Source organism: Gavia stellata, chromosome 11, assembly GCF_030936135.1.
Source record: "Gavia stellata isolate bGavSte3 chromosome 11, bGavSte3.hap2, whole genome shotgun sequence".
Taxonomy (NCBI): Eukaryota; Metazoa; Chordata; class Aves; order Gaviiformes; family Gaviidae; genus Gavia; species Gavia stellata.
The window spans coordinates 4,258,421-4,285,551 of NC_082604.1; the positions used below are offsets into that span (position 1 = coordinate 4,258,421).

The 27,131-nt window shown below is 36.4% G+C and overlaps 1 protein-coding gene across 1 annotated transcript in view; it reads right to left on the reverse strand.

Moving 5' to 3' along the window:
- WDR33 (WD repeat domain 33) overlaps window positions 1–27,131 on the reverse strand; it is a 72,108-nt gene that overhangs the window by 28,304 nt on the left and 16,673 nt on the right. Inside the window, exons 2-7 of the mRNA XM_059822389.1 lie at window positions 25,173–25,397; window positions 23,228–23,296; window positions 22,670–22,774; window positions 21,911–22,006; window positions 21,267–21,418; window positions 19,399–19,496 (exon numbers count right to left, since the gene is read on the reverse strand). Of these exons, the coding sequence (XP_059678372.1) occupies window positions 19,399–19,496; window positions 21,267–21,418; window positions 21,911–22,006; window positions 22,670–22,774; window positions 23,228–23,296; window positions 25,173–25,376 (724 nt within the window). The 5' untranslated portion in view covers window positions 25,377–25,397. The remainder of the gene's footprint in view (window positions 1–19,398; window positions 19,497–21,266; window positions 21,419–21,910; window positions 22,007–22,669; window positions 22,775–23,227; window positions 23,297–25,172; window positions 25,398–27,131) is intronic.

The window sequence follows — 27,131 nt, forward strand, 5'->3', positions numbered from 1 at the left end:
AAAGGAAGGCAATCGGGGGATGCACTGCAGCACTTAGTACCAGCTTGCCTCAAGCTCTGTGCTCTGATCATAATTTCAGTCAAGGTTGTAAGCAGTAGAGTTGGAATACTTAGTTCCCAACTCAGGGAAGAGAACAAATACTTCCAGAAAAGCTAAGAGTAACCATCATTAATCACTTGCAGTACTTATTTCCTTTAACATCCTGCTGGATGTTCATTAAAGTTCTGCTGGCGATTATGGCTGTTGCAAGACAAAAGTGTAGTCCAAATATCTAGTTTAGAGGATAATCCAAGTTTCAAACCACTGTCTGGCCACAGGAGCAGCCATCATTCTCAGCAAGCTGCTAAAACCTAAGAAAAAATTTTGTGGATCCCAGCAGAAGAAGTTACAAGAAGTCTTTTACTTTTATATAACTTGATATACCCTTACACCCAAGTGAACCCAGAATCTTTTAATCAAAACACCCAACAGAGAAGGACTACCAAGATCTTTCAGTCAACTCGATCTTCCTTCATTGGAAGAACACGTTTCAATGTGTTTCTGTGGTTAAGACTAGAGGGCAAGATCCTAGTCTTTTACATCCCATTGAGAGGAGAGGTACTATCAACTCTCTTCTCTACCAGACAAGTACATTACTTTTAAAAGACAGCCATGTTCATCTGGCCAGTCACAGAAGAAGAACACTTGTCCAGCCAGCTTCTTACTTTAAGGGACAGCAAGTTTACAGGAAAACTGTTTTCCTTCTTGCCAACAAAAAAAGCCATGTAAGCTACTTTGTTAACTTTACCAATACAGAACATCCCATAAGTATGAGTCCATTATCATTTTAAGCAAAGAAATAATGAGTTTAGGTACACAGAAGTTAGGAGAACTATTTTCTTTGGTTCTAGGGCAAATACTGCATGAGCTCCTGCTCTCAGTAATAACTGAAAAGCAATTGGCCCAGGGGTGGGGCAGGGGGACAACAGAGAGATTATCAAACTTTGTATAAACTCTAGGAAAAGATTTATTTGTGTCAGCCAATAATCCAGATAATTAGCAAGTATGAGAGATCCGAGAAGGGATATGCAGATAGAAGCCATTTAACTTGCTCTTTGCATTTTACAAAACCACCAAGATCGAGCAAACTAAGAAGCAGCAGATCTACGGAAGTAAACCGGTGGCAGAAAGCAGAGCACGTAATATTGGCCTAAGCTACAAAGCTCTCCTTCTATACAGAGGTGAAGCTGAACAGACTGGAGAATTTTCATCTCACGTACAAGGGACCAATTTTCAAACAACTGAAATATGAAAGGGCTGTAAATTATGAGGACAGAAACACACAAGATGAGCAGAGTACCATGAACTAAAATAGGAAAAAAACCCAGCATGTAATACCATACAGTGACTTACAAACATGTCTCATCTAGTGGTGATCTTGGGGCCAACAAGAAGAAACACAGCAAAATTAAAAAGAAAATTCAGTACAAAAATGTAATTAAAATGCAGGAGCAAAACAATTATTTGAATAGTGTTACAGAAACGTAATAGAGATAATACCGTCCATTGAAATTTCAATCAAGCAGCAAAGAAAAGCTGAGGTCAGGTGAGAGACAGAAACATGGAATGTTTTATCACAGTCTTACTTCAAATTTCTGCACCATCAGTGCTCTTACTTAATTTTCCTGTGCTTTCCCATATCACCACCACCACATCTGTGAACTTGGTCCTCTTTCCTACCACCTATTAATTTTGAAATTTAAGAAAATATTTTCCTCTTTCAGATTTAAAGATAATACTAAAGTTCCTATTTAAGTAGAGGAACCCAAACACTTTCTATTTTAATTCTAAAAATAGGTCCCCTATTAAGCAACTGTTTTGTAGAGTGAGGCTGTATAAGTATCTATGAAGCTCTCTAAAATACCATGCATCCCCATGTATCATTTTAAATTCTACAAGTACATGAATGGATCAAATAGTAAAGCTCTTCACATGTGATCGAACAGAGAGACAGAGAAGAAGATGGTGTTGAAAACTTACCAGGGATTTTGTGCGATAAAACCTAACAAAGAAAGGGAGAGATGTCAACAGGAAGAAATGGGATAAAACAATCCAAAGATAACTCAGATATATCAAAACCAGGGGAAAAAATATGAAGAACACGTAAAAGACAACATATAAGGTTATGAGAAAAAGGCAGGCAAAATGGCCCATCACCAGTTTAAGTGCTGGTAACAATTCATGGAAAATGCTGTTCTCAGATTCATTTACTAATGTCACAAGTAAATGTGAACAAAACAAGTGGTATTTGATTTAAAGTGCGGGGGAAAAAAAAACTATTTCTTCTTCATGTAAAAAAACCAGGTGTGAAACAGGCTTCCCATGACAACATATGAATGGACTGTTCTTTCAAGATCAGAATAGAGGATACAAGAATTAAACAGACCCCACCACACCATATTATAGATAGATTGAATACTTCTTTGAACCCTGTGCTTCTTGAAATGACTACCAGTTAGATTTTTTCACTGCTGACTTCAAAGGAATAAAAACATCAGACAAGATACAAATATTGTACTGGCATTTAAGTGTGGTGTTTCCCTCTGTGGTGTAGTCTACAACTGAATTCGTATTTGAATCTACAGGTACATGCACTCTGCAGCATGTTACAAATTTCTAAAATAAGCATAAAGGAACAATGCAGAGGTTTGCAGGAAAGTATCCCAAGAGCACATTGCAACTACAACTGCAGTGTATGTTCTCATGAATTAAGCAGAACTTTAATGGAAAAAAAATGTTGACTAGAACAGGAAAATTTTCTTCCTAGAAGCAGAAAAATCTTCAGTTCAAATGCCACATCTACACCTTGAACAAATAACTCTTGGATATTATTGCATACCCCTCCATGTTAGCAACAGAAACATTACACAATGTTTCAAAATGAAAATTTTCCAATTTTCCAATTAAAAGATAGACAAAAACTTTGTTAGTCAAAAACCCTACACTCCCAGGGAAAAGTTACTCTGAAAAACTTTTTAAACTCCACAATAAAGTTTTTAAAAAAGCTTTTTAAAAAGTTTATACAAAATTCTTCAAAATACATAAAGCCAAAATTCTAGAAAATACATAAAAAGCCAAATGATGTGGATGAAAGAATCCAAGACAGAGAATGTCCATCTATTCGTAAGTGCAGCCATAGTAGAAAAAGAACAATTCAGACCATCTCCTCAGCAAGGCTGAGAAAAAACTTCCAAATTTTTCTGAAACAATGATCTTGCCTGCTGTATTTTAACTCAAGTCATCTTTGTTACAAGACTAGCACAGAAGCAGTAATATTAATACTAGATATTTTAATTATTACTATTCTGGAAATAAAAGTTGAAAATATAAACAGGTTATTCATGGCACTCTTTCTGGGCTTTGGTGTGTTTGTTATATGAAAACACCACCACAAAAGATAAACTTCAATCATGCAACATCATCTGCAGCTGTGTAAGAAATGTGGGCTCAAACCACCAAAAGAAAATGCCAGCTAGATAATCAATTTGAAATAAAAGGCAAAAGAGAACAAATGTTTACTGGGCAGATGTGATTCAGAAAGAAGTTCTTTCCTAAGGAATCTTTAGATTTCTCTCAGTGCTTTCTGTAGCAGTTTTTAAAGTTTTTAATCTTACACACACTGAAAGAAAGGAAATATAAAATATCTTTCCAGTCTCAGAAATGTAGAAACCAGTCCACATGGTAACAATGAACTGGGTCCATATATGAAACTACAGAGATAGGAGACAGCAGCTAAAAAGCAGTGCTTTTGGGAAAATGGCATGTGTTCGCAAAATAACAGGAAGAACAAAGTAAGTAGGTTAGGCACATGAATAGTGAGAGAAAAGTCATCACCAGTAAAAGGTTGCTATCCTGACCCTCGAGCGGAACTGATCTGTGCTCTTTAAATAAAAGACCTTTTACAGTCCTGTCTGTGCTGTGTAGAAATAGCTAAGCTGAGGAATGGAAAACCGCAGTATTTCTCTTCTAGGAAGTTGGACTTTGGAAATCTTCTGTAAAATTAAATTACTGATAAATTGAGCCAGCGACTGTGGGAGAGGCAGTAAAGTCTCTTCTTCACTTGCACAGATAAACCCCCATACGTAGTCTCATTCAAATACTAACAGAAGCTGAGACCAAAAAAAAGATGACTTTCATGAAAGAAGATCACGTCATTTCTGTTTCAGAAAAGGCTATGTAAGAGCATGCCATTGCTACTGAAGTAACCGCTGAGGAAACGGAAAAACCAAAAATATATTTGTTGGCAAAATGATGCAAGATAACAGTTCTGCCAAATTTACATTTTGATTTTTAATATTTTTGTTAATACAGCAACCCTGTATTTGGGAGCTTCAAAGTGCATTTTTAACCTTGAAAAGTTAACAAAAAAAAAGGAAGCTTTAACAGGTATAATCCCATGTCAACAGTTTATTTTCAGTGCAAGTTAAAATACAGTTATTGCTTTAGTACACAGAATACACCTTCATTAGACTAGTCTCTATTTTTGGAATACATATTCCCTTGTGAATTATCTGCTGCTAGAAGATGCAGTTTTACAAGCGTCAATGTGTCATGAACGTGATCAAGTGCGACACAAGCACTACATTGGAGAAAAAAGGTACAGCAGGCTGAGAAACACCTGGCTTTAAGAATAACACATTCTTCATCTATTGGAGACTGGGCATTAATCATTTGTACTCCAGCAGCAGTACCCTAACCTCCTCAAGACGGCACATCAATGAGGCTGGCTGTGCCTTTGTATCAAGGCATCTTTCACAGAAAAGAAAACACTAGGGGTTTTCAGTTCTTTTACATGACGTCTACAGTGAGATGCACTATGCATGGCAGATACATTCGATGGCAAAATAAGCAGCAAACCCCATTATTCCTGCTGTCATGTACAAACAAGTAAAATTTTACAGAAGTTATAGTAGTTTTTAAATAAAAGCTTGATTTATCTATCATACAGTTTTATGCATAGTCTTTTCCGCTACTGTGTGAATGAAGAGAATGGGGTTTTTTTGTGAGGGATAGATTTTCTAAAACATCAGTGCAATTTACCACCTTTCACTACCAGGTAATTTATTCAGACTGATTGGAACAAGAATTATCACACAACATCTGGTCGGCAGATCTTGTTACCTAAATCAGCAGGGTTACCGATTGCTACCATGCAGATGTCCAATTCACAGTAACTGGCATCAAAGAGCTATGGACTGTAATAAACTGAAAAATTAATTCACTTTTCACTGCTAATCTGGAGTCCTCTTTTCTGTGCAAGGATGGCAAAGAGTAGATACATCATGAAAAATATTCTGATACTCTTCATGTCTAGTAAACGCAACATTAATTTCTAAGATTTTTAATATGGCACTTCAAATTAAAAGTAAAATTAAATTCTAGTAAGAATTCCCCAAATCGTTAATTTTCAAATATCACTGCTAAACTATGTTTGTTAGATACTTGTGATAATCGCTGCTCTAACAAATCCTTCTAAGTATTTTTCAGGAAAACCTGTCTCATGCCTATTCCTTACTTGCATTCTGACCTCTTAAAAAGAAGTTAAAAACTTACTCAAATACCAACATTCTATTGGAACAAAAGCTACTAATTTGGTCATTAAAATATTTTGCAATGGGTTAAAAGTAACTTCTGGTATTTCTAGTAAATAATTTCTGCAGAATAAACCACCATTATTTAGAACCTTCTTTGAATTTCAGTGCTAAGGCTTGCTACATGTTGCAGTGATGATACCCGATAGGACAGAGTTCTGTAGAAACTAATGCAACTTCAACCACTGTGCACAACACAGACTTCATCGCCAGTATTTCCATCCAGACTTACTAGGAACAGACATCCTCATGGTGAAATTGTAGACTGAAACATACATAGTAAGTGCTCTTCTAGGGAGAAAGACTGTATATTCCTTGAAAAATTCCGTGACACAGGGAAAAGAAAATGGCAAAGTAGGAGAGAAGCACACAGCATGTGAAGAAGCCTTTGAGCAAGCAGGATGTTTTTTTTCAGACAGGAAGCAGCAGTTACAGCTCTACAAAAATGACCGGCGGGACGGCACCAGCTACTTAAAGCCTCCACCACTCCAGTTTTATAATGTGAATGCAGAATTTCTGAAGTTTAATACTAGTATTAAAATTTCTGACTGCATTTTTATAAAAGCCCTGTTTGAAACTATCAGCAAATGCAATACATAGTACAGAAATGACAAATCTAACATGCTTATGTAGGTGATTAGAAGGATTTTTTTTTCTCCATTCCTCTGGAAGCAAAGGATATTCCTGATAAGCTGGGAATAGTGTGAAAGAGAGAACCTACCTTTACCCAAAGATCTCCAGAATACAACTGCAGAGTACACATCAATTTAATATAAAAAAGAACTGTCTGAGTGAATTTAGCTTTTTACACTCCTAGTCTTAATACCATATGCTTACTTGTAAGTCTCTGGAGAACAGGGACTTCCAAAAGGAGAATGGTGATCCACAGAAATCCATATTCATCAACATTATCGATATTCCTAATCACTAGATTTAGCAAACTAGCCAAGAGAATAATCATTTTAAGAATATATGTAATGCCAAAGAGAAAACACCTTATACATCATTCATTTTAAGTAGGTGGAGTTCCTGCTATGGAAGCAACAGAATCGTTGCTGTCTGAGGATTTAAGAGCATAAAGCAAGATCTGTCGGGAAAAAGACATCTTATTATCCAACTATATCAGCAGACCTAAATTAAGCAAGTGTCTGTGTCCTTAAGTCAGGTTGGTGTGGCTTTAAAAAAAAAAAAATCAACAAAAACTAACCCTTTTTTCTAACCATATCAGCTGCTCTAAATAAAAACATTCTATCTGCCTACGAATTATGCATGGAGAAGAAAGAGCAGAAGGCAGACAAAGAAAAGGCAGGATTCTTCTTGACCAGGCACAAACAGCAAGCAGTAACACACTGCATCGTATCAAGCTGCAGACCGAGTCAACCTTTAGAAAACAGAGACATCTTGCTAACAATTTTCAGATCTTGTAACTACGCTATGTACAAGCGTAGGTAGTATTTTCTGTGTACAACTGTTCCTTGCTACTGATCAATTACAATTCAGAGGGGGGAATTTTGTCTACAGTTTTTGAAATGTGGTGTTATTCCTTTCTGAACTCACCTGTAGTAGAAACGCCAGAACAAACCTGGCTTGGACTTTTCAAGTGCTTGAAAAGTAGCATGTTTTGAGACAAAGCAACTTCTAATTTTTTTTTTTTTTTTTTTTAAGATAACTGCAGTCTCAAAATTATATTTAATATTGTGCAGTCTTCTGTTAATATGTTTAAACTTGAGAATTATTTAAATAATTTGGGTTTAGACATAAAGGTCAGTTAAGACCTGGGATAGGTGTGGGCATGAACAATGAAATACATTATGTAGACCAGCTTTTGCTTGAAAGGAAAAAAAAATATTCTGTAACACCCCTTTCATCTAGACATAAAGGCTGATGTTTGCAAACACACCAGGTCTACATATGGCTCCTTTAGAGAACTTAGAAACATGATCTAAAGAAATGCACCTTCAAGAATAATAATGACAAAGCAGATGGACCAACCCTAGGCTGCTTCAGTTTAGGGAGTAAAGCAGTTACCCAAATTACTTTTTTCTCTTAAAGCAAACATTTTCAATCTATTTTAATTGTGCATGTGCTTTAGAGCTTTACAACACTGCCTGCACCATCTATTTCAGGACTGCATAATTTTGAAACAAACAGGAAAGCAGCAAACTACTATTAAGTCCACTAAAATGTTCCATAAAATAGGTACCATGATGAAGGCTGTATACTAATAGAGACTGACTGAAATTACATTTGCATATATAACAAGTGCATATATATCCATATATCTATAGGTATCTTTTTACCTCACTGTTATTACATAATCAGAAGGAGCTTCGAAGATGCTGACAGCATGCTATCACATCTTCCATCCAATTTACAACAAATTTTCATTGCTTGTAAGAGGACTCTAAGCACTACTTAAACTTCAGTAATGATTAAGCTGAACAAACTATTAAATCACTATGGAATGACCAAACACCTATCTCTGGGAAAAGTTCCACTGAACATTAAGAAATCTTTCCAATCCAAATAGTGTGCATTTCCTCAGGCATGTTAAAAGCTAGAAGAAAAACAAACTAAAAAAATAATGAATTTTTGATACAGTCTTTTGAAGGTCAGTTCCTTGCGTCATATATGCTGGTGTACAGCTGAAGGTAACTAAAAATTAAATCATTAGAGTTTTTTGTTCCTTTGTTTCCCCTTTGGCAAAACAGGGGAATTCAGTATCATAAGATCCCAGGATAAGTCCAGTTGGAAGGAACGTCAGAAGTCTCTTGTTCAACCTCCTGCTCACAGCTATTGGGTCAGATCAGGTTGCTTATGGGTTTATCCAGTTTTATTTTGAAAACCTCCAAAGACAGAGACTGCACAATATCTAAAATTAAGCAAAACTCTCACACTGTTCTACTGCACTAGTAAGAGAAAAGCTAAAAAAAAAAACCAAACAAACAAACCTGAAAATGAGAACCTCCATCTCCCCAGTAAAAATGGCGTTTTAAATGTGTTTTCCACTGGACTAGAGAAGGAGAGAAACTATTTTCCTTTTTAGAACTTTTAACTTTACCATAATACTTATTTTTCTAATGGCAACATACCTGGAACATCAAATGAGTTTGAACTCAAACTTCTGGGGATTCCCATTAGACTTGTACTTAAATGGGAAATTACTTACCTGTGAATACCATTTATATATCAATTTGTGCTATGTATCTCCAAATATTAAAGAATCATGAAAATTCTCTTTTCAAAAGGAAAATGTTATACTTGTGTCTGAAGCTCTATGCCCCATCTCAGGACAAGTTTCTCCCATGGAAAGTTGGGGGAAGGGAAATCAGCTCTTCATGGAATTGAAAGAAGATAACTCAGATTTTTTTTAATCTTTAAGTGTACTGACCATTTATAAAGCCAGGAAGAACCTCAACTTTTGATGAAAAATAGTTCTCAGTGAGCATTAGGCCTTGTGTTAAGCAAGGAAGAATGTTGAAGTCTTGCTATGCAAATTTTCAACATGAGGACAGTAAATACTTAGAGCTACTCCTTCCTTAAATCTTAACACACACACACACACACACAGAGAAAAATAAAGCAGAACAGGATCATCTTGGAGAAGAGAGAAAGAAGTCAGCTATAAAGAGAAGCTCTAATGTAGAAGTATAGTATAAATATTTAGACTTGATTTTCCCTAACATATAATAGTAATAGTAGACTGTTTCTTAAGCTAAATTTTTTGATCAATTCATCCTACTCTTTGTTTGAGGGCTAGAAGAGCTACAGTTAAGCTCCTAATTTATCAGGTGTTATGAATCTTTTTAGAGGAAGGTTTTTTAAAGTGATGGAAGTTTAAAAAGTAAGATTTTAATGTAACATGTAAAATACTTTCACGCTCCATGATCCTAAATAAAAAGGCAAAGAAAAAACTATTGCATATGGTAGCAAATACTCATCTGCCAGCACACACCAGAAAGCTGGGTTTGCTTTTTACTGAAAGATACCGATTTTCCCATTTTTAAGCAGCCAAGGGAACACATTCCTCAGCTGTTTTGAATGGAAATTTTAAGTTTACTCTCTGAGATCTTGGGGACTTGGTAGAAGCACTTATTCCAGTCCTGTTATAGTTAAGTTTCAGTTTCTCAGGTCAGGCTCATATTTAAATAGCCTTAATAAGCTCCCTTTAAAAAAAGCTTTTTCTGGTGAGCAAAACGGTACACGCACAATTTCTATGACTGGTTAAAACCAGTTAAAGATAACTTTCTGTCTTCAAAGACAATATATGCAAGGTACTTGCAGTCCTTGCCTTGTCTACGCCAGAAAACTATACTGAAGTGATACAACCACTTCTTTATGTGGCTGTAGTTATTTATATCTGGAATAGCTCTACCTATCTTTATTGGAGCAAAATAAATTTATACACAGTATGACTCATATTAAGAAAATATTGCATTTATAAAAAAAGATACGTAACTAACCCGTGCTTTAAATTGTTGCACAGAAGCCAGAACTTGACAGATTGTGTAATATATCAAAATAATGCCTTGCAGAACTAGAAATATCAGAAGCTTCCACTGAGATAATAATTACAAATAGTAATCCAAACTGTCTGGGATGGAAGAAATGCTGAACTTGGTCTGTGAAACTTTTTATAAGATAAAGATATTTTGTAAAGTTTTAGTTTTCTCCTATATAGCTGTACTTCTGAAGCTTACAGCTGTGCTTCTTTGAAGCTAAGACACTTAACAGCCCAATCATTCTTTAATTTTTGAAAAAAAACCCTGTAAAAATCCTTTCCTCTATAAAATATGAATTTATAAAACTTCCAAGACAGTTACTTTACCTGCGATACACACATATACTTTCAGCAGTAAAAATCAAAATGTCTTCCCTTGAAAAGTGTTTTGTTTTCAGCAAAAAGCCTTTATCTGCAAGTAGCAAAATTAAATGACAGTTTGTATTTTCACTGTGAAATGAGTATCAGTCACTTAGAAAGTTCTGGCACTGCACTTGAAAAATAAATGTTGGTTACACGTTTACATGCTTAATCTAATCACCCTATTTTTGCAGAAGCACGCAGCACATATGTGCCTTGATTATATTCCTAGCTGAAGCAATCCAGAGCTAGCCTTAGGTCTGAAAAGGAACTATTAGATATTTCCATTTTAGAGCTGTTAAATCAACAAAACATTACTTTTTAGGGACTAATAAAAACCATAAGGAGTATTAATCAACTGGTAGAGACAGCTGCCTTCTAGCTACAGGAAGAATGATAGCATCATTCACTCACTAAAACAGCACCCCATACTCAGCTTCTGAAATGAATACAGAACATGTTCCTAACTCTACTCAAACCCATCAACTTGAGTCTCTAGGAGTCATGACATAGAACATGGTGGGGGAAGAAAAAGTGTATGTGTATGGGTACTATTATTACACAGTTCCACACACACATTATAGTATATATACAGATACTCCTGGTACATTATATACTGCCCACTTGTGTCTGAGCATGTCAGCCAGCCATAGAAGTCCAGCCTCTTCTCTGGCTGCTCCAGCAACTGAGTTTGCCCTGATTTACCCCCACAATGCCAGAAGCATAACTTCCGTTAGTTTCCACCACCTCATTCTCATCTCCTCGCTCACATTGCCGCTATCTTTTCTCAATCCTTACACCAGCTGCTGTTACTGACACAGCCTCCACACTTTCCTCCCATTTGCTATCCTTCTCATTTCCAGCCACCTTTCACCCATTTTTTTTTGGGGGGGGATTCTTACTTATCCCTTTCTTTTGGTCTGCAGTACAATCCCATTTCAGCACATTTCCCAGTTTCTCTTTTGACTCTGTGTCCTCCTGTAAACGCAACGCGAGATGAGCAGGACTAGCTTTCTCATGAGAATGTAAGGCCAGGCAGGTATGGAAAAGAGAAAAAAATACTACTGTATTTTAGGGAAAACATTTGCAAGCTATCTCCCCATCTCCCACTCCCTGGCTGTCCATATGAACATGTAATCTTAAGTATGAGAACTGCAATGTTATTCATGTGATAAAACTTGATGCAAAGTGTCTCACTACTAAAGCCAGAATATCACTCAGAGCTAAATGTACTATAATAGGAAATAATTTGAGTATGCAGAATTGAACTGATACAAAAGAAAACATCAAATGCTTTGCAAAGTCTATGCTTACCTAGATGCACAAAGGCTTTTAGTACAGTAACTACAGGATATGAAAAGAGAAAAGAAGTGGTCTGTTTAATCCACACAGAAAAGAAAAGTGGAGTCAAGAAGCCTACAAGGAAAGTTTTTAAGGACTGATGAATATTTTCACCTGGGAATTGTGGGTTTTGGTTTTTGAAGACTTCTACCATTTATTCTGAAATAGCGTATTTCTGTAGTTACACTCTAGTAGGAAATGGTATGTCAGATGAGATTCCATAAAAAAATAATAAAGGAAGTGCCCAACTCTGAGTATGTATCCGCATAAGATTTTATCAGAGAGGATGAGTTATTAACATAACTTGCATTAAGGCTAACTCCAGATGATTTTGTTTCTGTTGAGAACCTTTGATATGACAAATACTGGTGAGCAGATACCAGGAAGCCACCATCCTTTATGCATACATCCTTTTCAACAATTACACTTGTGCTGAGAAAGGAAGACTGGTATATCATCTCAGCATCGGTATTGAAATGCCTCTGTAGTTTGGGGCTTTTTTTTCATTAGTATCAATGTAATCTGCTTAAAATAGTGTTTTTCCTTCTCAACGACAATGAGCAGGGCTTGAAGACAAAGCTCACTGCTGCATTAATGGTTCTCACTTTAGGTGAAATTCTGACCACTACGCAAAGTATCATGCCATATTATGTTTACTTCTATACTTAGTCACAACACATGACAGTAAAGTTCTCACCACTGAAGTATTTATAGCGACAAACCATAAAAAAAGGTTTCACCTAGTTCAGTATTTATCTACCCCTCGCAATTATCAAACACACAAAAGGAAGCAGATGCAAGAAATCCTAATGATGCAATCATATAACTTCTTAATGAAGTATCATGTATTTCAGCAGCACTAAGAGTTGGCTGTCCTGTGAAACACTAGGGTTTCTCAATATTCCTCCAATTAGCCTTTTTAGTGTAAAATTTGCCCTTGGACTCAGCATGAGAGATTATATAACTTCCAACTTCAGGATAATTTTCAGGGAGGAAAAGAGATTTCGAAGTTGAATCTGAAATAATCTCATTCCCGCGCAGAGCCTTTTCATTCTTGTCTCATGAAAAGTGTTGACAGAAGTGTCTGGTACAACTTTTTTTAGAGCATGGTGCTATGGCTCATCTCTCATGATCTCTTTCATTCATTCTTGTAAGAATTCTATATATTCTTAGTCATTAACTCCTCAGGATTTTTAAAACACTAGATTCTAGATGAGAATCAGAACTCTAAGACTTAGTATGTTGTACTTCAACGTTGCTCAGAACTGAAATGCAATATAAACCAAATGCTTTTAGGCATATCAGATGCAACCAGCTCCAAGAGCAGTCTTCAATACCCTCTAATTCTCCTGGCATTGTTTCAGGGAGCGGAGCAAAGGCATCATGAAGCTACCTCCTAATCACCACCTTTTAATCACAGAAATCGAGGACCTCAAGTATAGTTGATCAAAATAAAATTTTTGTCCAATGCAGAACACTTCAAAATATAAACCTGATATAAGTCAACATAGCAGGAAGTTTCTTTCTCAACTTTCAGATGGATTTTTTACATTTAAACACAAATAGAATTGGATATTTTAACAAGTCCACCTCTAATAAATTTTCCTATACAGAGAAAACCAAGATGCTGTAGCCGTGAAGGTCATAGTCAGGAATAGAACTGAGTTGCTAGATGACACCCGAACATTAGTAGTCTCAAGCAAGAGGAGATTGGATTCTTCCATCTAGCATAGCTTACACCCACCACCCTAACAGGCAGCAATGACTGAGGTTATCTATGAACTCAGGAAGGTGCATATGTATGCACACGCTAAGTCCCTGGTGTTACTTAACGCTGGAAAAAGCGTAGAGAAAGATACTAGGAAAATATATGTTGCATGATAACTTCCATTTATGAAGCCGGAAATGGTATACAATATTTCTAACCCTTAATCTCACAAAGGCAACAGAGAGGTTTCCCAATGAGATGAAAAAGTGAACGAGTCTGTGTAGAGAGATCTCTATGCATGCAACCCCAAAGAAACAGCATCAGGGCTGGCACACCGCATACAGCGGAACAAAAGGGGTCCTGCATCACTGATTGTGCAAGTGATCTGAACTGTTCACGAAGAAAAAAAAAAACCCTCAATAGATTCACTATTAACATCCCAGTGAGTGAGCCCCCTAACATTTCTTGTGTCTAGAACACATGAAAAGTTTGAGGCATAGCTATTCAGAGTGCAACTGTACTTCAAAAAGACTTAGCTGCAACTTATCCCTCTCCCTCATCCCAAACTTTGCTTTGGCAATGAAGATTCATGAAGATGAGAGACCTGCAACATAAGCTGCCATACTAAAATCTAGTGACGAAGATATTTAACTGATTCAATACTAGCATTTCAAAACAGCTCATCTTTCTTAAGTTCAAAAATTCAAGGACTTGCCGTCTCTAGATTAATATGGTTGGTGCCAATATATCAGCCAGGTCTCATCTCATCTTGGGCTTTTGTTCTGAGGAAAAAATCCTTCTAATATTCATTCGTGTAGGGATGCATCAGTAGACTAACAGACATGTCAGATATACCTGAAACCCTAACAGCACAAAGAAACAAGGCCCCACAAAACACTGAAGGTTTAATAAACACTAAGTCTCCTTACAAGAAACACAGTCTCAACATACATGTATTTCTTGAATTTGCTGGGTTTTCTCTCCCTACTGAGACAAGGAAAACAATAGAAAAACCTCACATAAAGGGAGGAAAGATGGAAACAGCAACATCAGTGTTTTTTTTTTCATTATCCAATGTAGAGTTCAATTACATTCCAGAAAAGGTAACAGTTTTAGAAGCTACCTGCTTCAAAGGCTAAGAGCTAGCTACTAATGTATGTTTAAAAGCAAAGGACCAAACTGAAGATGTAGTCCTGGTTAGTTCTGGTTCTACTAACTATTGAACACATCATGTCTGAATTTAAGTACAGGATTTGCTATTTGACTGAGGAAGTGGATGCCAAAAACTTCGAAGAGATGCTTCACTTTCAGGCAGAAAGTGCAGAATATACAAACCATACAATAGATTTAAACAACTAAAGACACTTCATGGTATTTTATTTGCTAAGGAAAATCCAGAAACAGAGAGGGAGGGAGGGAGAGAGGGAGGGATAAAAAATTCTCCAGTTATTTCAGAATGACTAGCTGTGGAGACACTTTTTCAGAACTTGTGAGCAGATGAAAAGTAAGTTTACCATGATTGCTGTGACTTCTGCATGCACGTGCACACGTACATGTTATTTTGTAGGCGATGAAGTTTTTGCACTGGTGTTATGCCTGAACAGGAGATTCCAGGCAGAACGATGTTATTAAAGACAGGCAAAAGACTTTCCTTAAAGTAAATCATGTACTAACTAGTAAGAAATGACACACTGTTATAAATAGCAAATTTTAAATCCAGACAGAATGTAAAGGAATCATGATTGCTTTTAATTGTTCAAGTTAGGATAAGAAAAATCTTTTGCCAAATCTACAATGTTGGCTGGAAGATCATTTACTCTATTTTACAGCCAGAAAATAGAAAAACTTATCTACAAAATATCTTATCAAATCCTGGGTTACCATCCTTCAGAGATCTGGGTAGAGTCATCCTCCCCAAAAGATGTTACTTAAGCCAGGCAACTTTCGATATCCTGGGAACATGTAGCTCATCTAGACTTCTGAATGAAAACCTCACAGTCCTCCCAAGCACACATTTCCACTGGATTTTGTGTGTGTAACCGTGAAAGGAAGAAGAACGCACAGTGGAATCGACAACATTGAAATGTGTTTGTAGCCTCCTAACCCATGATTTCATGCTGGGAATAATTAAGGAATCATGTGTTTACTAATGATCTACCCAAAATGTTCACAGGGATACATTAGCACAGACCCAAAGATTCACAGCCACCAGTGAAATCATTGTTAACATTAATTTCTCAATAGAAATAAAGGGACATCAAGCTTTTACTGCATACATTATTTTTTTCCACTAGATGTAATTAGCACTATTAAAAGCCATCAGCATGTATGTTCTTATAGAAACGGGGACTGTTCACATTGAGTCCTGGCATTAACTTCACTGCAACTGTTTAGACTGAAGACCTGATAGTGTTGTGTTATAAATGCCAATATTGGAAATGCCTTTCAGAGTAACAGATTATTGATGTGAAAACAACATATTGCTATACTCTAGACTGTTTTCCATGTCTTATTTTAACAAAAACATTTTTATTTTGACATCAGTTGGATTCCTACCAGTGTATTTTAGCAAGTGCAAACTGTACTTGTTATCACCATCAAGATGGTAACGTTACAGAAATTAACTTGGGCAAAAACTACCAGTGCAGCACCTTTACTTCAAGAGACAGACTGTAATTGGGCTGAGGGGAAGATAAGCAACTATGACAATGCCATTTCCCCCACCTTCAAGTTCTTCCAAGATAATTCACTTGAAGATTAATTACTTAAAAGATGGCTCCCCAAGAAATGGAAGATTTTAATCCCATTTATTTCTTTACGGTATTAAAAAGGAGCCTGATAAACTTGCACATACTTCTAACAAAATGCCCAAACGCTACCTACTATGCCCTGGAAAGCCATGATGGTAGAAGCAGCAGCAAAGTAACATAAATTAGTGAAAAGCTGGGCAGCAAAGTGACTCTGGACCAGATCAAAGAAAAAACATCCAGAACTTCTGGCATTATGTATGAAGAACAAAACAGGGTGTCCTGTTTATTTTCATTTTGACAAATTAAAAGGAAGCTGGACACAGTTAATAAGTGTTTCTCATGCAGCCCACGTATTCATGGCTTTAACTACTGAAAAAAATTGTGTAGCCTACTGTAGACAGCTGAAAGAACTCCAGCAAAACCTTAAGAAGTCCTATGTAATTTACCACTTCCAATCCTCTTTGGAGGGTAAGACTAAAATTGTTCCTTCAGACCAGTTTCAAGTAAAGGGAACCATTTCATCGAATAATAGACATAAATTATATTAGTACATTCCAGTGCAAACAAAAGCATCTGTAACAAGTCTATAGAATTTTGTCCTTTCTACAGCAGCAGAACTTATCCCAGTACCTTTAATGCTCTTCATAGAATTGCTTTAAAAGCATTCCTTAGCATTAAAGTCCTCAAGTCTGTTTTTTAAAAAGTGTTCCTTAATTTGTTACTGAAAAATCAGCAGGAATAATCACAAATTGATATTGTATCCCTGAGAGTGACACTATTTTCTATAAACACATCTGACTGTAAATTGATAGTTTCATTTGATTTTTATAATTCAGTGTGATAACCTGAAGAATACTTTAACACAAAGTGAAGCTTTGGATCTAAACTACACTGTAGAATCCCTTCAACTTCACAGCACCAATATTAACCAGAATAGCCGATGTGAAGGTAGGAAATAAAAAAACATTCCTTAGCATGGTATTTAATCTAAACACTTTTTGTACATGATGAAATATATTTTTAATGAAGTGCCACCAGAATTTTAATTTACAGATCACTAACTTTGGAATGGCAATGGCATGAGTATTTACACATTTTGAAGGCTGTACTAAGCAAAGTTTTACAGGTCACACTCCTAAATATGTAAAAGCAGAATGCATGTGGAGAAGCAAAAAGCTGAAGATCAGTTTCCTAAAGCTGTAAGCTCTAAATTCCAGATAACAAAATAAAAGCTTGTATTTTTCACCAAGAAAGCTACTTAAGTGTTACTCATACAGCTCTTTCAAATACGTCTTCTGATCATATTTAATAACAGTGCTAGGGACCAAAACCAAATGAAACTTGCCTGTTTTGCAGAAACATCCTCCCACCCCCAACACTCAGGGTTTTGGGTATTATTTTGGTTCTGTTGTAGGGGATTTTTTTAGTGGTGGTGTTTGGTTTTTCGGTTGGTGGTGTTTTGTTGGTTTTTTTTCTTATCTGACAGCAGAAATGAGGACTAATCTGCCCTGTCCAATTTTTTCCAGATATGTAAAGTTTTCAAAATATTTCAAACGTACATAAAAGTTGAAGTGTATTGTGGGTACATCATATAAACAGAAGCAAAGATATTCTTTATAGAGCTATTTTCCAAACTAGAAAGTGTATATTGAGATGGATAAACTATAAGAAATTAAAACATAATTCTATTTGAGATATAGTCACAATCACAATCTTCAAGTATGCAAGGTAACAGAAGGAAATGTAATGCAAGTTCTGTTCTTTACTGCCTAAATTAAATGCTTTACTCCTCCGACTTTATGCAGAATGTTAAAAGAATGTAGAAGAATTGGGGGGATTTTTATAATCTTGACAACTCTGCATGGGGGTAATCCCCATTTCCTCCACACGACTTAAATGAGTAGTTAGTACAAACCTGGAGGAGGGTATAGAATGTGTTTAGTGTAGAACAATTTCTTTTGTAAAGCGTCAAGCAAAACAGTCCCAAATCTGTTTGGGTCCTTCCAGAATAACAGGTGTAAGTGATACAGCCTAGAAATTTGCTTGCCAGCTCCGGCAAAGAACACATCTACCATAATGTCTATACACAGATTCTGTTTGAATAACATTGTAAGAACGCTGGAGCCCAATGTCTTTTCAAAGTAGTGGTGTTTAAAAGCAATGCATTAGTAAAACAAGAAGAGAGTTTAAGAGTCAAGAGAAGCAGGGAGAGCTCTGCTTCATAAAATACATAATGGAGGTCCAAGTTGGAAGCATGATTTTAAAAAAGAAAAATCCTTAGTTTAGGAAAGCACTGAACAAGCTCACACACCTAAAACTGAAATCCCATGTTTTTATTGCATACCTTCTTTGCAGTTTATCTGCAGGCCTACAACCTCAATCTCATGGCAGTCTTTTAATATATTCTCCTATTAAATTATGTACTTCTGACATCATCTGCAAGGAAGGAATAGTTGTCAGAAGCTATTGTTATTGCTCAGTAAGACTGCAACAAGAGAACGAGAAAGCTGAATAAGGTCAGTGGAAAGGCACCAGAAGTTAGTGTACACAGATGGTGGACATAAAACTATTGAACCGAAGCTAGGATTATTTGTGTCTGCTATGCATGATATGATCAAAATTTACTTGTTTTCTCTACCTAAGTGCTCTCCTCCTCTTAAGGACTGAGAAAAAGCAACTACCTTGCCTCTGAAGAAATCAGAATGGAAGGCACTCCCATGAAAAGAATGGAATCCTCTGCATGAAGATGTGTGTTCTGAAGTAAAAGTGGTCACAAAGACTAAGCTTTGGAGAAAGATAAATGTATTCCTGATCCAGAAACAGCTGTTTCTACTAACATTCTCAGCAGAAAAAATGTCCTTATATCCACCTCCATCATTTAGAGCTTAAGTGGACAGTAAACAGAGTAACGCCATTGTGAACTGCAGCCTATCTGAATATTATAAGGCACCTATAGCAGCAGCCAAACAAAAACTTGTTTGGAGGATTTAAGACAGGGATGTAATACAAAAATGTAGACAAGCTGATATTTCTGTATTGTGAACACCTAGTTAAAAAAAGGTTTTCCCCCTCCTGAAATACCCCAATCAGTACTTTTGGTACACATACCTCGAAGAATTCTCTCCTCATGGCAACGTAGAAAGTCCCAGATTCTAACAGTGCCGTCGTCAGAGCATGTAGCAAATTTATTATCCGTGGGTGAGAAACTGTTACATGAAGACACACAGCAGGGGAAAGAAGTCAGCATTTAACAGATTATCTATGCTTCTCAGACAGGGCAAAATTATACTGTAATGTGTTATACACTGAAGGATGCATTTGAACATAGGAACTTTTAAGTGAATACAGTGCCTGCCAAATGACACTTCACAAGACATGAATTTAGCATAGGATTACTATTGCATTGCAGTCCCCTGTCAAATGAGCAAAAAAATCCAGAATTTATTCTTAGCACCTTCCTACCTATGACTGCACACAGTAGCGCCTTCTCTGCAGGATGAGAAGCAACATCAATATGATCTGGTAACTGTCACCCTAGATTTTCATTTTGGTAATAACATAAGAAAGTGACACTGTGTAGAAGCATAGGAGAACAGTTCTTAGGAAAAAACTCCTCTTCAGCCACAGGTGATTTGCAGCAGAGAAGCAAAAATAAGGGAAAGCTGGTCACAGGGAAATGCTAGTTGGATTAACTGTTGAAAAACAATTGTATATAAAACAAGTGTACCACTTATTGTAAAAGTAATTTGGAAAAAACCCCTCTTATTACACCCATCAACACCATGAAAAGAATCCTACAGACACAGAAGCAGCTTCCAGATTGAGCAGTCAATATTGCTTGATGAAAGTCACTGGAAAAGCAAGGAGTTATTTAGCCATGTGATTAGGGCCAGAGCATCTATCTCCAGCAACTGACAGGCACTCACTTCCTTTCTGGTGCAGTGAAAGACCATGAGGGAGCCCTCATGAAATCCTAGATCTTTATGATCAGGAAAGGGCTTAAAATAGTAGAGAAATCCCGTGTATGGCTATGATAGTCAGACAGTAACTGAATCCAATGTCAGCACTTCTTATAACCAAGCTCTGGCAGAAAATGCTGCACCCTAAAGAAAAATGGTGACTTTAGTGGAAAGTGAGTTTGTGGCAGTGAACCTTTATCGCCAAGGGCCAGCACCTGAACCCGAAGAAACACTGCTTTAGCTTCATTTTGGATCTGCAGCTTCTCTTCAGGCTTAGTTTAAAAACATTTCCACATCTTACTAAAGATTATGTGCAGGTTTGCTTTAGAAACATCCTTCATTTACATCTTACTGATAGTATCACTTTAGCTTCCATTTTTTATATAAATAGACATTTGCACAACTGAGGCATCAACACTGAACCAAGAGAATATCCTACAGTCTTCTTTTCAGTGGCTTGATTACAGTTTCAAGCTTGAAGAACCCATTCAGTATTAACATTAGACTTCTGTATGTGGCAGTCTGCGTGGGTATTTAGTATTACTGGAAGTCTTGGCTTCACCAAGCCAAGCAGTTCTTCACTTTATTTAGCGTTTTATTATTTCGTGAGAACTATGCAGGTGTTTTATTTCTGAAGGCTTTATATTTTATTCAGTTAGATTATTAAAGACTGAATTCTTTATTTGGAATGCAATTGTTGTCTTACACAGTGCGTATAAAAAGGAATAACTGATACACATCGTCACCATATAAAAATGAAAAGAATACCAGTGCAAAATGCGGCAGACAAATACATCTCTAACATATTGCAGAGGCGGATACTGGGACAATACTAATTCAGAAAGGTGCCAGCAAAACGGTGAGAATGTGGAAACAAAAGAAAATACTGTGTTTATGTGGTGCAGGAAGTTTCCCAGAATCTGACAGAACCCATGCATTTCTGCACCCAGAATACACTTAGAGAACAGTCTAATCATGGCAATAGGTACTACAGAAAATGGTATATTGTGTATAAACCTGGCCTCTCTAATCGCCTCCTTATGTGCCTGGAACATCTTGACGTTGTTCATGTTGGACTGCCAGTATTTCACATATCCCCCGTGGTCTGCTGTCAGCATCCACATATCATTGTGTGACCAAGTCATAGCCCTTACAGGGCTGTCGTGAGCCTGTAAATTCAGAAACAAAACTTCTAGCAAACATGTTCAAACACTGTCTGACCCACACAAACACCAAAGTTAGTAAAGTTCCTACTTAACAGCTGCAACAAAGAAATGAAAACAATGATGATCTAGTTAGAGTCCAGGTGTTATTGTGGAAAAAAATAATCCCTTACTTTGTATACAATGGTCTCCTAACTAATAAATGAAGAGTATTTGCATTTTGTTTCCAAAGTGTTTCTTTATTATTACAAATACTCATAGTATGTTCTTGAGAACAGTTAGTATAGCATACGGAGATGAAATGAGAAGCATTAAATGAATTGCCTATAGCCACAGTTTAACATGGGGTCAGAACAGAATAAAAAAAATAAAAGACCTCTAAGGCTCCCATTACTGCACTTAGACCACAGACCCGTAATGAGCAGGGTGAAGATGTGTTCCTAAAATATGCTCTGAAACCTCAAGGAAAAACACAGAAATCTTGATAGATGAATTTACCTGCAATATTGTTTCAAAATTGAAAGTCAGTCCATTCCATAAAGTGAACTCTCCACTAGATGCACCAGTGACCAAGCGTCTCCCCTCAGGAGTCCACTGCAAAAGAAAAATTTAACTAAACTGTGCAAATATAACACTCAAATATTTCTTCACAATCCTCCAAATAAATCGTAAGCTTCTTCCAGGAAATCTGCAGAACTGGAATTTACTAAATGACTTTCTAGAGGATGTAAGATAGACAAAAATGCAGAACTGTGCCAGAGGGCTTTTGACTTTTGAAACAACAGGACAAAGCCCACCGTAAAAGCAATAAAAAAAAAAATCTAGTCATAAAGGAGAAACAGCTTACTGGCACCAATACATTTCCAGCACACAATATCCGTACTAAACAATACTGCTGACGTCACCGAAAGGTTGTGAAAAGATGCTACAAGAGTCAAACAGCACAGAGACCGAATTGCCTTTTTTTTTTCTGTGAGTCAAGATATAGTAGCCCCCCCAAATGAAAAAAAAAAATATGGAAGTATGGGAAGTGCACCTCAAACTCTGAGAGTAAGAATGATTTTGTACTCAGAACTTACCATTAAATTTCCTAAAACCCTCCACAGAAAGACTAGACACAGAAGTAGTCCATATATTCCACATTCTAGTTTTATTTGGAAATGCTGTAACTGTTATCTTGGTTGTTTCTTCAGTTAAGAATATCACCCTAATTTAAATTAAGACAATACAACTAAGTAAATCCAACACTATACTCACCCTGACAACAAACACTGGGCATTTTACTTTATTAGTAGATGTCCGAACAAATTTTGTTGTTACAGCATTCATAGGGTTGTTCAGCATTCCTATAGGAGGGACCAACTATGAGAGAAGAAACAAAAGATTTAGTAACAACATTTCTAACCAGAAACTGCAAGAAAAGCTTATATTCTGAACACCTATTTCTGGAAAAGCAAGTTTTTCATTTGCAGGGATATTATCAGAAGTCAGTCAGTAGAAATCTTCAAAAGTCTGCATGATTTACTATCTCAAACATCCAGAACCAGCATCTTCAAGAGCAGCTTTGCAAGCTCAGGGCATTATGAGAGTTCTTGGGTCCAAAAATTAAAAGCCTATCCAATTTCAGATTCTCTTCGTGGACATGGATTCCAAAAGAGTAAGATAATGTAGGGTGAAGATACCCCTCCTATCTTTAAGGCCTCTTATGGACAAAAAAGATAACCTCCGCTGACAGGCAGAATCCTTCCCATTTTCTGGACAAATTTTATCCACAGGGATATTCCCTTCATCAGGGAATAGAAAGATGTTACTTACATCATTATAATATCCTGCATCAGGCTGGATTGCTCGCATATCTCGCTGGTCTCTCTGCCATACTCTATTCTGGAAAGAAGAAAACAACTCCTAGTTCATACCACCACTATGCTTCCTTGTTAAACAATAGAAAATAAGGAACACATTGACAGCCTGTTTGGGAAATTCCAAAGCACTCCAAAGATTTTAGAATAAATTCAGTTAAAAGACTTTGGTCTCAAGAAATTGTAGAATTTGTACAGCATAAGCAAAAGATTCAAGAATGTTTAAAGTCTTAATTTCATCAGACTAAAGCAGCTTATTTAAAATTGCAGCTTAACAATATGAAAGGAGCAGTCCTATGTAATAAGCCACATTATTGTAACAAAGACGACTGGTACTTTGCTGCCCAGGCTAATAGGTACTCTGCAAGAAGCACATTCAATCATTTCAAAAGCTTTACTTTCAGAATAAGCATTTACACCATTAGGAGCTGTGTTGATGAACTCTAAATGAGACCCCACACAGTGACACGAGCTAGAAAGGAAGCTTAGGTGGCTGAAGCATAAACGTAATAGTGCATTCAAATGGATACAACTTAGAAGACCAAGAGATAAGAATGCCTTCAATTAGTTAAAATTTTGTGAACTGTCAAACACAACCTTTTCAAAAACACTTTACATGAATTAAAAATGAAATTATTTCAGCTTCATGCTGTAGACTTCAACAATTTGGATCTCTGTACATATCAGAAACATAAGCCAAACCCAGCATACACTACTACAGTTTGCTAGAATTTCTTAAGCCATATGACATATATGAATTTCTTAAGCCAATGACATATAAACCATTTTTCTCATTTTTTATAGAACCACATCAAATTAAATTAGTAGTACTGAAGCCAGGACTGGAATGGAATTCTGGTGTATCCTAATTTTGTGTAAGCATCCAAAACATACAGATCTGATTTTTTTTTGTTTCGCTTTAATAAACAGACGTTTGAGGGTGCTTATTTCTGCCACAGTAAAAAAGGTCCTGAACTACTAAAATTATTTTTTTAGAATTAGTTCACTACTAATAGAATATTTCTTGGGGCATTCCTAAAATATAAAGGCTATGTCTTAAATGTTCAGTATTTAAACAGATCTTGGAAGATAATTTAGATTTATTATTAATAAAACCTTCCAGTTGTTAACACCTACAAGCTATAATCATGCACTGGCAACAGCAGATCGAATTCATTTCATTATGTTTTTGCAATGTTGCTGTTGAGATTCCAACAATTCCTGTATTTACAGATTTGATTCTATTTCTTCTGAGCTAATATCCAGTACTTGTACAGTAAATCTTGACCATAAAGTTGTATTTCTTAAGAAGTTAATACCACCCCATCAGGAAAGCTAAATAAGCGTTTTTACAGAAACATTTCCTCAACAAAACTTAATTTAAGTTGTTCTGTGTCTATTAACTGTACAGAAAGCGATTTTCAGAAACCACAGTGCAAGCTGCGGTGCTGTTTAGTAAAATGATGATAAAACACTTTTACGGTGCCCTGATTTTGGAGGGGAAGGGGTAATGGTTTATTTCCGATTTCAGAAAATTTCTATTTCAAAACAAAACCAAGAACAATTACATAATTTATAACGAGTTTCTATGTTCATTGAAAAGTCAGAACATCACACAAGACACTCAACTGCACTCCAAGTTGGAATTCCAAGACAAAACAAAAATTGGTGTTTATGCAAACTACAAAATCAGCTGTGTATATGTGCAGTTTTATCACCAAGGACCAAACCCCTTTGTACTCATACTATACCAAATTTACAAGCATTTGTCACTTAGTTTGAAAACACAGCAGTAGATCTCCCAGTATTCCAGACTGCTCTGTGGACACTGAAAAGCACAATCACCTATTTCAGGAAGGAAAAAAAAAGTTTTTTCAAACAAACCCAGAAAATTAACTAACCTCCAAATATTTAATTACAGAGGGATTGTAGTCTATGGTCTTTCGGTTCACAGCTTTTCTCATCCGCTTTCCATCAAAAGTAAGCTGTTGCATTGCTTGCTGCTGTGCAAAATCAGGTCTTTTGTAGAACAACTGCCGAGGCGCCTGGTGCTGGAACCTCGGCATATGGAAAAATCGGGGCGGGGAGCCAATTTCTGTGGCCATGGCTATCTTGTTTCTGAAAGACTGCAAAAAGTGAAACACTAGGTTACTATGCAATAATGACAAAAATCCCACATTAGTATCTCCACTAACATAAGTTTACAAGGATGAATAACAACTGCATAAAGCACTGTTTATTGGGAAGAAATATTTGCAGGTTCCTCTGAACAATTATTCTTCCCCTGTGCCACATAACACTGACATTAAAGTGGTTAAATACTTTGTTCCCCATCAAGAGGAATTTTGTATTGAAACAGATCACTATAAAGTTTGCATTACCATTCCTAAACTAGAACTGTGCAGGAAAAGAATGTCCTCAGTAAAAATAGTGTAAGTAAATGCAAGAAACAGTAAGACTCTTCAACAGAAGATGGTATTTCAGATTCAATATACAACAGGAAACACCACATCAGTTACAAATTAATTTAATTATTAACAAGGAAAAGTTTTAAAGGGTTGCCTCAAAACCTTACTCTAGGATCTGAAAATAAAATTACATTCCTTTTACATAACTTACAGTAAATACACCACAGATCACATTCTATCTGTAGGTATACTTTCAATTCCATTATCGCAAAATAAATGGATTACATATTTATCATGGTTTGATAAATGTAACTGAAAATAACTTCCCCCCAACAAGACCCACTGAGAATGTTAAGAAAATGTGAGGGGCAGGGAAAAAAATTTCAATATTCAGATTTTTTTCTGACAGAGGGAAATAAGTCTAAATCCTAATTTTTCAGTCTGTAAAATCCTTAAATGGTGAGATCAGAGCAACCTCTTCACAGCTGAAAACTACAATATACACTGCCTTTAAAGTATATACTAACTTCAGACTAAGCAGTGGCACACTCTGAACCAGTGAAAGCTCAAACTTAATTTTCAACTCATATTCCCCTCCCATACTGAACTCGTAGTTTGAAAAAATGTTAAACCAAAATAAACTGGCACTGTCATCAAGGGAATGCAAAAAGGCTGAGAAACCCTCCTTTGCATGAAGGCTAAAGTGTTTATACAAAGTGCATTTAATAAAAAGAATGGAAATATAACTGGCAGATTTTATTTTTTTTTAAGTTGAAATAATCTGTTTGTAAATTCATGAATGCACTTTCCTATTCAGTTAAAATACTCATATCCTCAATCTGAAAGAGTTGGAAAGTTGTTTCAACTGCCATTTTAAAAATTTTATCTCGCTTGTTTTCATCCTGATAATTGAAAAATGTTTCCATTTTTTAAACAGCAAAACAAAGCTAAGATAGAAATGCTAAACATAAAAGAGGGAGTAGCGCATAGTTTGATTCTTTTTAAGATGTTCTTCATAACTACAAGGAGCAGGTTGCGCTTTAAATATCAGGTTGTTGGCACAGGGCAGGGATTAACCTTCTTCACAGGCTTTGCAAACCCAGAGATCACACACTCCTTTCCGCTGCTAACTGAAAGTGTGTCAGGCCAGCTACAAAACAAACTATGACACCTGGCTGTTCGCTACACAAACAACGCCAATGTACAAGGGGAAAAACCAAACTAGAGCCATTACAACTATTCTCCATTCAAGACAAATAAGTCCACACTAAAATAGCATCTTTCCTTAAGTGAGGCAGGAAGTAGCATCTTTTATTAGACCAACTCGTGTAGCTGGAAAAAGAGACCAGCTTTCAAATAAACAAACCTTCATCGCGTGGCTGAAAGGCTCATTTGTGTGAAAGCTGCCCAATACCAAGTGGTCTAATAAGACACCATGTCTACCGCCAAATA